This window comes from Strix aluco, chromosome 21 (assembly GCF_031877795.1).
Source record: "Strix aluco isolate bStrAlu1 chromosome 21, bStrAlu1.hap1, whole genome shotgun sequence".
In the NCBI taxonomy this organism is placed as follows: Eukaryota; Metazoa; Chordata; class Aves; order Strigiformes; family Strigidae; genus Strix; species Strix aluco.
Window position 1 is genome coordinate 14,546,556 of NC_133951.1, and position 12,140 is coordinate 14,558,695.

At 61.3% G+C, this 12,140-nt stretch overlaps 1 protein-coding gene across 6 annotated transcripts in view; it reads left to right on the top strand.

Annotated features, from left to right (window-relative positions):
- The window catches only part of DNAH17 (dynein axonemal heavy chain 17), a 34,176-nt gene that overhangs the window by 20,274 nt on the left and 1,762 nt on the right, over window positions 1–12,140 (top strand). For 3 of the 6 annotated variants that reach the window (XM_074847283.1, XM_074847285.1, XM_074847286.1), the window contains 29 exons: window positions 24–115; window positions 288–449; window positions 601–765; window positions 902–1,171; window positions 1,480–1,746; window positions 2,194–2,355; window positions 2,892–3,125; window positions 3,304–3,468; window positions 3,562–3,657; window positions 3,749–3,966; window positions 4,178–4,385; window positions 4,678–4,793; window positions 5,079–5,271; window positions 5,363–5,598; window positions 5,890–6,012; window positions 6,622–6,826; window positions 7,212–7,376; window positions 7,532–7,672; window positions 7,815–7,985; window positions 8,140–8,262; window positions 8,432–8,625; window positions 8,728–8,876; window positions 8,981–9,108; window positions 9,625–9,852; window positions 10,370–10,561; window positions 10,788–10,967; window positions 11,290–11,472; window positions 11,608–11,790; window positions 11,970–12,113. In XM_074847283.1, the coding sequence (XP_074703384.1) occupies window positions 24–115; window positions 288–449; window positions 601–765; window positions 902–1,171; window positions 1,480–1,746; window positions 2,194–2,355; window positions 2,892–3,125; window positions 3,304–3,468; window positions 3,562–3,657; window positions 3,749–3,966; window positions 4,178–4,385; window positions 4,678–4,793; window positions 5,079–5,271; window positions 5,363–5,598; window positions 5,890–6,012; window positions 6,622–6,826; window positions 7,212–7,376; window positions 7,532–7,672; window positions 7,815–7,985; window positions 8,140–8,262; window positions 8,432–8,625; window positions 8,728–8,876; window positions 8,981–9,108; window positions 9,625–9,852; window positions 10,370–10,561; window positions 10,788–10,967; window positions 11,290–11,472; window positions 11,608–11,790; window positions 11,970–12,113 (5,093 nt within the window). Of the gene's footprint in view, window positions 1–23; window positions 116–287; window positions 450–600; window positions 828–901; window positions 1,172–1,479; window positions 1,747–2,193; window positions 2,356–2,891; window positions 3,126–3,303; window positions 3,469–3,561; window positions 3,658–3,748; window positions 3,967–4,177; window positions 4,386–4,677; window positions 4,794–5,078; window positions 5,272–5,362; window positions 5,599–5,889; window positions 6,013–6,621; window positions 6,827–7,211; window positions 7,377–7,531; window positions 7,673–7,814; window positions 7,986–8,139; window positions 8,263–8,431; window positions 8,626–8,727; window positions 8,877–8,980; window positions 9,109–9,624; window positions 9,853–10,369; window positions 10,562–10,787; window positions 10,968–11,289; window positions 11,473–11,607; window positions 11,791–11,969; window positions 12,114–12,140 lie in introns of those variants that run through there. The other 3 variants (XM_074847282.1, XM_074847284.1, XM_074847287.1) reach the window with 3 other exon arrangements.

Sequence of the window (12,140 nt, forward strand, 5' to 3'; positions counted from 1 at the left end):
CTCACCCCATTTCCTGCCCACAGCCCTCCACCAGAAGGTCGCCTCCACCTTCTTGCCAACAGCCATCAAGTTCCACTACCTCTTCAACCTCCGGGACCTCTCCAACATATTCCAGGTAACGGGACGGCCGTTTCCTCTCAATTCTCCTTATTCCTTCATCACGCATCCCTGTGGTGCACCATGTCCCTGAAAAGTACCATAACCTCTTCCCGAAGCCAACCTTTACACTCAGCCCTGAGCAGCAGTAAAATAACCCCCGAGGACTGAGGGATTCGTGTGTTTGTCAGGGTATGTTGTTCTCCACCCCTGAATGCCTGAAGAGTCCCGTGGACTTGGTGCGTCTCTGGCTTCACGAAGCGGAGCGGGTGTACGGAGACAAGCTCGTCGATGAACGGGATCAAAAAGGTTTTGGGAAGATACTGGTGGACACCTGCAAAAAGTTCTTTGATGTAAGTTGTGCTGGAAAATGAAGGAGTGCCCCAGCCCGGTGGGGCTGCGCTGCCAGGCCGAGCCCCCCGGCACCGGCTCGGCGGTGGGATGGGCAGCGGCACCCCCGGGCGCCCCCCGGCTCAGCCCCACCTCTGGCCTTGCCTCTCGCAGGAACTCGGCCAAGACGCGGCGTTGGCCAAGCCCAACATCTACTGCCACTTCGCCCAGGGCGTGGGGGAGCCCAAGTACCTGCCAGTGCCGAGCTGGCCAGCTCTGAACAAGCTGCTGGGGGAGGCCTTGGACAGCTACAATGAGATGAACGCGGCGATGAGCCTGGTGAGCGCCCGGCTCCGCGCCGAGGCAGCGCTGAGACAGCGGCGTCGCTCTCGCTCGGGTCTGTACGTCACGGGGGGTTTGATCATTTTCCGGCTGCGATTCAGAACATTGAACCTTCCCCTCCTGTTTCATTCAGGTGCTCTTTGAAGACGCCATGTCTCATATTTGCAGAATTAGTCGGATCTTAGAGTCCCCCCGGGGCAACGCGCTGCTGGTGGGGGTAGGAGGCAGCGGGAAGCAGAGCCTGGCACGGCTGGCAGCTTTCATCAGCAACCTGAGCGTGTTTCAGATTACGCTGAAGAAAGGCTACAGTGTCCCGGACCTGAAGGTGCGAGCAGCTCTCCTGACTCCGGGGCCAGATCCTGCAAATGCGGTGCCAAGCCCCACGGTGGCTCTGGTGCCGGGGGTGAGCGTGGGGCTCTGCTCTCCTCTCCTCTGTGCACCCCCTGATCCGCTCAGAGGTGCTTTCCGAGTCCTGCCCGAGGGGCTGCAGCGTTTCCCTGGCCAGGGACTGGCAGGAGCCGCTCGCGAGGGCAGGCGCAGTGCAGGCAGCGCTGGCAGCCGGCCCCAAGCAGAGCACCCGGCACCCAGCACCTTCCCAAAGGCACCTCCTGGCTTTCCAGGGGTGCTGGGCTGCGCCCAGCCGGTCCCCTCAGAGAACGGCTCAGGGTGGGTTTAAAGCTGGGGGGGTGACGGTTTCCCTCTCCTGCCCAGCTGGACCTCGCCTCCCAGTACATCAAGGCGGCCGTGAAGAACATCCCCACCGTGTTCCTGATGACGGACTCCCAGGTGGCTGATGAATCCTTCCTGGTCCTAATTAACGATTTCTTGGCGTCTGGGGAGGTGCCAGGGCTCTTTCAGGATGATGACCTGGAAAACATTATCAATGCCATGAAGCCCCAAGTGAAGTTCCTTGGATTGCAAGATACAAGGGAAAACTGCTGGAAATTATTTATAGAAAAAGTCAGGCGTCAGTTAAAGGTGGGTGTTCAGCCGGGGGGGGTTGTCAGGGCTCCCGGCTTCCCAAACCCAAAACCTGTTTGCAGACAGGACACAGAAAACCGTGGTTTCATTACAGGGTGGTGGGTTTGGGTGAAAGATGTTTTCAAAGGCTCCTCAGCCAACGGTGCCCCCCTAGAGTCGGGGGTGCAGCTCCTCAGAGCCAAGTTATTTACCTGCCCTGGGGCAGGGTGGGGGGAGCAGCCTCCACAGCCACCAGCCGGTGCCACCAAAGGGGACCCAGTAGCGGCCCTGGCCCCACGGAGAGGCGCAGACACAGACCATCACCTGCCTACCGGGAAGGGGAGTTAATGGGTGGGAGGCAAAGTCCTGCTCTCAAGAGTTTGCAGCGATTGTCCTGCTGCCCCCGGCGCGAGCTCAGCCCCCGGCAGCGGGGACGCCCCCCTCACCCGCGCTGCTCTGCCCCAGGTCATCCTCTGCTTCTCCCCCGTGGGCTCAACCCTGCGGGCGCGGGCCAGGAGGTTCCCCGCCGTGGTCAACTGCACGGCCATCGACTGGTTCCACGAGTGGCCGCAGGACGCGCTCGTGTCCGTCAGCAGCAGGTTCCTGGAGGAAACAGGGGACATCGAGGTGAGCTGGGCCCCCGGGTCGGTGCACGCCATGCCTGTGCACAGCCCTCTGTCCTGGGGGGCTGGGGGAAAGCGGGCTGCTTCGGGGGGGACAGCCTGCGCCTCTGCTGCTCTCCCTCTTGCGGTGCCCGGGCGTGGGGTCTGGGGTAAATCACAGCCGGCTCCAGGCCCCAAACCGTGCAGGCGGGACCAGCCTTTCCTCGCTTCCCACTTGTCCTTAAAACAGCCCCATAAATAATAGCCTGGGAACAGCAGCTTTTCCCCAGTGCAGCCCAGGTTAACCTGGGGGATTAGAGCCAGGAAACCAAGCTGGGCTTAAGAACCAGCGTCGTTAGTGCCGTGATCACCTATGTTTCTCAGCCACGTGTTGTGTTTAACGAAAAGCAGCACTTTGCCTCCCGGCCCCTGTGGCTGGACGTGAACCGACGCTGCGGGAGGGCTCAGTTCTACCCCAGCGTTTCCCCGCATCCGCTCGGCGCAGCGGCTCACTCTGCTCCCGGCAGAGCCTCTCACCCACCGCCTGTGCTCCTGCTGCAGCCCGAGGTCAAGGTCTCCATCAGCCAGTTCATGTCCTACGTCCACGTGAGCGTTAAGGAGATGTCCAACACCTACCTGGCCACGGAGAGACGCTATAATTACACCACGCCAAAGACCTTCTTGGAGCAGATAAAGCTCTACCAAAACCTGCTGGCGAAAAAACGGAGCGAGCTCACTGCCAAGATCGAGCGGCTGCAGAAGGGGCTGACGAAGCTGCAGAGCACAACGTCCCAGGTGCCTGCCCACAGCAACGCTTCTGCTGCGGGGCCGGTGCGGGGGGGCGAGAGGACGCGCGTCCCCGTGGGGCGTCACGGTGGCCACGAGGTCCCCAAGCCTCACCAAGCCACCGCTGTGAGGCTGGGCAGGGCTGGGCAGATCAACCCTTGATCCTCTCCGTTTCTCCCCCGTCAAGGTGGACGACCTGAAAGCCAAGCTGGCGGTGCAGGAAGCAGAGCTGAAGCAGAAAAACGAGGATGCAGATAAACTGATCCACGTGGTGGGTGTCGAGACAGAGAAGGTCAGCAAGGAGAAGGCCCTCGCTGATGAGGAGGAGCTGAAGGTCCAGGCCATCAACATGGTGCGTGGGGCTCAGCCGGTGCCCACCGCAGCGGGGCCCAACACGGGACGGGGCAGCATGAGCTCACCCTGTCCCATCCCCTCGCCTCCCCAGAACGTGTCTGAGAAGCAACGAGCCTGTGAGACCGACCTGGCGAAAGCGGAGCCGGCGCTCGTGGCCGCCCAGGAGGCCCTCAACACACTCAACAAGGTGGGCGACCCCTCAGCGGGAAGCAGGTCCCCGGCTGGTGCCAGCGTCCCCCCGCCGGGGCGATGCTCAGCGGCCCCCGCTCCCTTCCCAGAACAACCTGACGGAGCTGAAGTCCTTTGGGTCCCCGCCCCAAGCAGTGGTGAACGTGACGGCAGCTGTGATGGTTCTGACGGCCCGCGGGGGCAAGATACCGAAGGACAAGAGCTGGAAGGCAGCGAAAGTCATGATGGGAAAAGTAGATGCTTTCCTTGACGCCCTAAAGAATTTTGACAAGGAGCACATCCCCGAGGCCTGTCTCAAGGCGTTTCAGTGAGTCTGTGGCTGGTTCCCGTCCCCTTCCCAGCCCCGTGCAGGGCATCCAGGAGAGACCCTCACCCGGCGGGGTTGGGGGGCAGGAGCGGGGCCCAGGTGGTCGCTCTGCTCTCTCCCCCCGGTGCCCACCGGCAGCCCAAGCCCTGGGAGGAGCGGGACGGGGCCGCCGCAGCACCGTGCCGCAGCACAGCGTGTTCTGTCGTTCCAGGCCCTACCAGTCAGACCCCAGCTTTGATCCGGAGTTCATCATGTCGAAGTCGACGGCCGCCGCTGGTCTGTGCTCCTGGTGCCTAAACATCGTTCGCTTCTACGAGGTGTTCTGCGAGGTGGAGCCCAAGAGGCTGGCGCTGGAGGAGGCCAACGCCGAGCTGGCGGAGGCACAAGAAAAACTCAGTCGCATTAAGAAGAAAATTGCCGTAAGTGCGTGTCCCCCCCCCGCACCCCCCGGCCAGGGCTGGCTGCCGGAGCCAGCCGCTGTTTGCCTTGGCTGGCGCCTGCCATGACCCCATCAGGCACCAGCAATTCGGCTGCAGGTCATGGCCAGAAGCCAAAACTGAGTGAGAAAGATTCTTATAATTGATAAAACACGGAGCCCGGGTGCAAGAGCTGCGTCGCCACAGCAGGGGCTGCTGCAAAGCTCCTCGGGGTGCGCAGAGCTCTCCCCGGGGCTGGCAGCTCACGGCAGCTGCGCTGTGTTGTCTTTTGAAGGACCTGAACGGCAATTTGGCAGCTCTCACTGCAGAGTTTGAGAAAGCTACAGCCAAGAAAATCAAATGTCAGCAGGAGGCTGATGCAACCAACAGAGTCATCACGTTGGCAAACAGGTACCGTGCAAACGCTGGCCCCAGAGCGCTGGGACTGTGCTGCTCCCTGGCATTGCGGGGTGACAATGACACAGGGGTTGTGGAAGCATCAGAGCCCCCCAGGCCCTCCCCAAATTAAAAATGAATATGAACTGGGCCAGAAATTCAGAGGGGGGATGCAGCCGTGTGCCCCGGGTGAGGGCAGCCACTGCCTGAGCAGGGGGGGGTTAATCCCGAGGGCGTTTGGTGATGGGGCATCACAGCCATGTCACTGCGGCAGCCACCATCTCCTCTGACCCCCCCCAGGCTCATCGGGGGGCTGGCATCCGAAAACGTCCGCTGGGCTGAGTCGGTAGAGATGCTCAGAGAGCAGGAGAAGACGCTGTGTGGAGACGTGCTGCTGGTCTCCGCCTTCGTGTCCTACGTCGGCTACTTCACCAAGAAGTACAGGGCCGAGCTGCTGGAGCAGCGCTGGATCCCCTTCCTCAGCAGCCTGGCGGTGAGCAGCCACGGTCCCGTTCCGGGGTGCCTGGGGCTCCTTCCCCCAACACCCACCGCCACCCAGGCACTCACCAGCCCCTCCCCGGCAGGTGCCCATCCCCATCACCCCCGGGCTGGACCCCCTCAGCCTCCTCACCGACGCTGCTGACGTGGCCGCCTGGAGAAACCAGGGGCTGCCCAGCGACCGCACCTCCACCGAGAACGCCGCCATCCTCTGCAACACACAGCGCTGGCCCCTGGTCGTGGACGCCCAGCTCCAGGGCATCAAGTGGATCAAGAACAAATACGGGGAGGAGCTGCAGACCATCCGCCTGGGCCAGAGGAGGTGGGTCGGGTGCTGTGGGGCGGCTGCGGGCTCGGGCTGGAATGGGCCCCCCTTCCCCACCACCCGAGGGGTGCGGGGCTCTGCAAGCCGGGGCACCCACATCCCCCATCAGACTCAGGACACCCCAGGGCAGCAGCGGTGACGGGGGCACCCAACCCCTCCACGGGCTCTGCGGGGGCCGGGGCTGGCGGAGCACCAGGGGGGTCCCGCCAGGGCGCAGGGGCTGGAGGGCGATCGCCCCAGCTCGCCCAGCTCGCCCCACGCCGCGCCTCCCTCCCCTCCCGGCCGCAGCTACCTGGACACCATCGAGCGGGCGGTTTCCGAAGGACAGACGCTGCTGATTGAGGACGTTGGTGAGACGGTGGAGCCGGTGCTGGACCATCTCCTGGGCAGGAACACCACCAGGAAGGGCAGGTCAGCGCACCCCGTTCACTGGTGCTGAGGAGTTTCTCCTGCTCCAGGCAACCACTGCTGCCCAAAAATGCCAATTTCTGCCCCTTTGCGTGATGGCAGCTGGGGCCTGATCCTTCCCCATGTGCACAAGAGCCTCCGGCCACATCTCCCAGCTTTCTCCCAGTATTTCCCGGTGGGGACATTTGTAGTCGATGTGACATTTTGGACCGTTCTGGGCTGCAGAGTCCAGTTCATTCAGTGGTTTAAGACGAGCGTGTTCCCTCGTGCGCCCACAATAAGGTCTGACAAACTGGGAGGGTTCTCTTGGCAGACACAAGCTATTCCGTGATGGGGCTTTTGCTGAGAACCCCCCTGCCCCGCCTCCCGTGCCCCACTTGGCACTGCCAGCCCCGCTGCAGGGAACCGTCCGAGAGCTGCGGGCAGGGCAGCCGCCAGCTCCTTCTGCTCCTCCGGCCTTCGCCCTGCCGGGGCTCTTCGGGCACTTCTGCCTTTCCCTGAGCACAGAAATACATCCCGAGGGGGTGGGAACAGCAGGCGGGTCGAGGGTTTCTGTCTGTGACAACTTACTGCCAGGGGTACATAAATTAATTTGTTTAATTAACTGAACAGATACATTAGGATAGGAGAGAAAGAAGTGGAATATCACCCGCGCTTCCGCCTGATTCTGCACACCAAATACTTCAACCCTCACTACAAGCCAGAGGTGCAGGCTCAGTGCACCCTGATCAACTTCTTGGTGACCCGGGACGGGCTGGAGGACCAGCTCCTGGCTGCTGTGGTGGCCAAAGAGCGGCCAGACCTGGAGACCCTGAAGGTACGAACCTGGCTGTCAGTGAGACGGGAGCGAGGGCAGCCCGGGGGGGCTGCGGTGGCTTTGCTGGCGGCGATCGGGGCGATTTCACCTCCCTGAGGGAGCCAGGCGGGTCCCATCCACCCTCCTCTTGCACTGGCGCTTTGGTGACACCGTGAAAAACGTGGCTGGTTTCTCAGAGACCCGTAGCTCAGCTGACAGGTACCTCAGTGTGCTGCCGGGGCTGCGTTTGTGAAGGGAGGATTTATGATCAGTAAAAGATAAAACCAGCGGAACTGCTGGTGGCCCCGAGCCTGCTGCACGCAGCTCGTTGGGGAGCGCCCAGCCTAAGCCGCGGCGATCGACACCCGAGTTCTGACACGCGTCTCTCCGGGTGCTGGTGTTGCAGGCAAACCTCACAAAGAGCCAGAACGAGTTCAAGATCAAGCTGAAGGAGCTGGAGGACTCGCTGCTTGCCCGGCTGTCTGCTGCCGGCGGGGAGTTCCTGGGGGACACGGCGCTGGTGGAGAACCTGGAAACAACGAAGCGCACAGCCACGGAAATTGAGGAAAAAGTAAGTGAGGTGCCCCGGAGCTGGTGCTGCGGTGCCACGGGCAGCGGGAGAGCTCTCCCGGACCACGCTGGGCCCCCAGCGCTCAGCAGGAGCTTTGGGCGCTGCTTCGGCGGGTGCCAGGCTGCTGGATAACACCCACGTTCCTGTGCGTCGAGGTGAAAGAAGCTAAAGCCACCGAAAGCCAAATAAATGTCACTAGAGAAAACTACAGGCCAGCGGCAGAGCGAGCGTCCCTGCTGTACTTCATCCTGAGCGACCTCAACAAGATCAACCCCATCTACCAGTTCTCTCTCAAGGTAGACGCGGAGCACAGAGGGACTTGGTTGGGGGATCTCAGAGATTTGGGGTTTCAGCATTTATGCTGCTCACAGAACACCCAGCAGCCCAGGCACTGAGCTGCCCCCCGGCACTGAGCTGCCCGCCCCGGCTCTTCCTCAGGCATTCTACGGGGTCTTCGAGAAGGCCATTCAGCGCACGGCCCCCAGCGACGACGTCAAGCAGAGGGTGATCAACCTGACGGATGAGATCACCTACTCGGTCCACACCTACACTGCACGGGGACTCTTTGAGAGAGACAAACTCATTTTCCTGGCCCAGGTTGCCTTCCAGGTAATATGTGGGAATGTCTGGGGCTGCTGCTGTATAATATTGTACGTGAGTTTATGCTGGGTCAGACAGGTTCTTCTCTTCTGTGCTGCTGCTGGATGCTCAGCAGCCCCTCACCCGGAGCGCAGCCCCTCAACTTGTGCTCTCAACTTGCCAGGTCCTGGCGATCAAGAAAGAAGTGAACCTGGTGGAGCTGGACTTTCTTCTGCGCTTCCCTTCCAAGGCCGGCGTCACGTCCCCCGTGGACTTCCTGCAGCCCCAGGGCTGGGGTGGCATCAAGGTTGGTTGGGTCTGGGCCAAGGGGGGCAGGTCTGGGCGTTCCCTGGGGCCTGGCTGCAGCACAGCGCCGGCCCCGCGTGCGCGCGGCTCCACGGGGACCCCCCAGCCTGGGGTCCCCAAGGGCGAGCAGAGCCCAGGAGTGATTTATCCCTTCTTGGCTGGACCTGAAGGTGCTCTCGGAAATGGAAGCGTTCAAGAACTTGGACAGCGACATCGAGGGCTCAGCAAAGCGCTGGAAAAAGCTTGTGGAGTCTGAGGTGCCGGAGAAGGAAGCGTTCCCCAAGGAGTGGAAAAACAAGTCGGCCCTGCAGAAGCTGTGCGTGCTGCGGTGCCTGCGGCCGGACAGGATGTCCTACGCCATCAGGTGCACCCGCGCCCACCCGGCACGAGCCCCGCGGCGTCACCGCGCCCGCTGCGCCCAGTGACCGCACTTGGTTTTATTTATTATGGTTTTATTTTTCCGTAGGAACTTTGTGGAAGAGAAGATGGGGAGCAAGTTTGTGGAAGGCAGGAGCGTTGACCTCTTCGAGGTGTACAAGGAGAGCAGCCCCTCTGCCCCCCTGTTCTTCATTCTCTCCCCTGGCGTCAACCCACTGAAGGACGTGGAGGCCCTGGGTGAGCCGCTGCCCACGTGCTGCTGCCGGCGCCATGCAGCCCCCTCTGTGCCAACACGGATGAAAAAGGCGTCTCACACCGCGGCGGTTCCCTCCCCTCCCCAGGCAAAAAGCTGAACTTCACCATCGACAACGGGAGGATCCACAACGTGTCGCTGGGGCAGGGCCAGGAGGTCGTGGCAGAACGGGCCCTGGAGCTGGCGGCTGCGCAGGGACACTGGGTGATCCTGCAGGTGAGGGGGGCACCGGGGCGCACGGCAGGGCCACCAGCCACGGCTCAGGGTGTCCCCAGGCTCCCCCAGCCTCCATGTGCCCATGGACACCGAGGCGGTGTCTGGGATGGCCGAAGCTCAGGGAGTGTCGGCAGCGGCTCCGCTCCCCCGTGCCGCTGTTTGTCATGACCCACAGCCTCGGCGCTTGGCCCTGCGCAGGCCAGGTCCAGGCTTCTCCTCGGGGAGGGCAGAGCAGGGAGGGGACACGGAGGGGCTGGAGCTGGGGGGAGCACAGTGCCCTCCCTCCCTGCAGCAGGGGGGACACAGTGCCAGCAGGCAGGGCTGGGCACGATGGGCCCTTACCCTCACCCCACCGCCACGGGCAAGGCCGGAGGCGAGGGGCCACCCAGGACGGACAGACCTTCGGTGTGCACCAAACCTGCTCCCTGGGGAGCCACAGTGGGAATGTGGGGGGGAACGAGCGATTCCTGAGGCTGTGCTTCAGCCCAAGCAGTGCAGGAGGGGTTCCTGTTGCAGAACATCCACCTGGTGGCCCGGTGGCTGGGCGTGCTGGAGAAGACGGTGGAGCGGCACAGCCGGGGCAGCCACGCCGACTACCGGGTGTTCATGAGCGCTGAGCCAGCCCCCAGCCCCGGGGCACACGTCATCCCGCAGGGGCTGCTGCAGAACGCCCTCAAAATCACCAACGAGCCGCCGACGGGCATGGAGGCCAACCTGCACAAAGCCCTCGACCTCTTCACCCAGGTACCCTCGCCCGCCCTCGCCCCACCGCCGGGCACAGCCGGTCCCTTTCAACCGCTTCAGGCCAGCGCGTCCGGCTGACCCCGTCCCTGGGAATTCAGGGGCTGAGGGTGTCACTTTGGGGTGTCACTGCAGACACGGACACCCCCCCCGGGGAGGCCCAGAGCCCCCATTTGTCAGGACGTGATTCAGGGATGACCAGAGCTGCCCCAGGGTCCCCAAACCGGGTGAATTACCGGTGCCCTTCCCGAGGCTGAATGTGGAGCCGCTGCCTGGTGCCACAAAGTCTCCTTGACTGTCAGCAGGGCTGGGGGGGGGGTGTGGGGGGACTTTTTATAAACAAACAAGTGCTAAAATTAACCAATCAGCAACTCTTTAAAAGACAGTTTTGTGCTTTTTTTTGTTTAATAAACAACCTTCAGTTCTCCATTGCCATCACCTGTTAATTTCCCTCACTCGAGGGTGGCTGACAGCAACATTCACCCATCGCAAACCCGCTCTCATTTCTGTCCCGCTGCAGGACACCTTAGAGATGTGCAGCAAAGAAATCGAGTTCAAACGCATCTTGTTTGCGCTCTGTTACTTCCACGCGGTGGTGGCCGAGCGGCGCAAGTTTGGCACTTGGGGCTGGAACAGATCTTACCCCTTCAACAACGGGGACCTGACCATATCGATTAACGTCCTGTACAACTACCTGGAGGCCAACCCCAAGGTGAGGTTCTTACCGGGTGACACACCTCAGCACAAGACACACTGCGACAAGCAACCTGGTTTAAAAAAAGTCATCACTTTGGTGCCCAAATGCCTTTTCTTGAGGTAGTTCTTCCCCCCTCCCTGCTCTGGCAGGTGAAGGGGTGACTGAGCTGGGTTGGTTTTTTTAAAATCACTTTCCACCTGAAAGAGAAAAGCCCGTCCCGAGAATGAGCCGCTCCCTGCAGGTACCATGGGACGATCTCCGGTACCTCTTTGGTGAAATCATGTACGGGGGCCACATCACGGACGACTGGGACCGCCGGCTCTGTCGCACTTACCTGAGCGAATACATCCACGCGGAGCTGCTGGAAGGGGAAGTGTACTTAGCTCCAGGGTTTTTGATCCCTCCCAGCTTGGATTACGAGGTAAGAAAGATTTTAACGTTGCAATTTACTGTGGAAAACCACTGCTCTGGATAAACACGCACTAGTCAGCGTTCCCTCCTGCTAACCAAGGGGGAATGTAGGGGGAAAAAGTTTCAATCCCGTGGAAACATGCAGAATCGCTGCAAAAATAATTCCTGTGGCCGGGGTGGTTTGGGGAAAAACTTAGGTAAGACAGGAGTAAAAACCCATCTCGAGGAAGCGCCGCCAGCTAGCTGCGACACACCACACAACCGGTAGTTTCAAGGCTCACGCTCCTTGTACCAATCTGCTAAACTAACGTCGGCGCCTGCCCTGCGCTTAGGGTTACCACAAGTACATCGACGAGAACCTGCCGCCCGAGAGCCCCCACCTGTACGGCCTTCACCCCAACGCCGAGATCGGCTTCCTGACTGCCACCTCGGACAGGCTTTTTCGGACCGTTTTGGAAATGCAGCCCAAAGAATCAGACGCTGGAGGAGTCTCAGGTGTCTCCCGCGAGGAAAAGGCAAGTAAAGTTCTACGCTGCACAGCGACAGTTCAGAGGCCAGGCAGGGACTAGGTGGGGAGGGCGGAGTTAAGTAGCTGTGAACCCCCAGCATTTTCCCTCAGGCACGAGCAGTTCTGTGCATCTCCTCTGCAGGTGAAGTCAGTCCTGGAGGAGATCGTGGCCAGGCTGCCGGAGCCGTTCAGCATGGCCGACCTCACGGCCAAGGCAGTGGACAGGACCCCCTACGTTGTAGTCGCCTTCCAGGAATGTGAAAGAATGAACACCTTGACCCGAGAAATGAGGCGCTCTTTGACAGAGTTAGACTTGGGACTAAAGGTAGGCGTTAGGCAGCCGCCAGGGAAGCGCCACTGCTCCTCCCCAGCGCTCGGTGACCCCGGGGCCGGGCAGGGCCAGGCGGCACCAGCCTCCTGCTCTGGGATGGCTCCGAGACCAAACGCTTCCGTCGGCCTCGCCTTCTTCAGACAGAACTGCCCAGACTTTTCTCTTTTGTAAAGGGAGAACTAACGATTACATCCGATATGGAAGAGCTGGCGAACGCGCTCTTCTACGACAACGTTCCTGCGCCCTGGGCACGTTACGCCTACCCCTCCCTTCTGAGCTTGGGAGCCTGGTACACAGACCTGCTCCTTCGGATTCGGGTGAGCAGGTTTCTTGAGAAAGTTAAA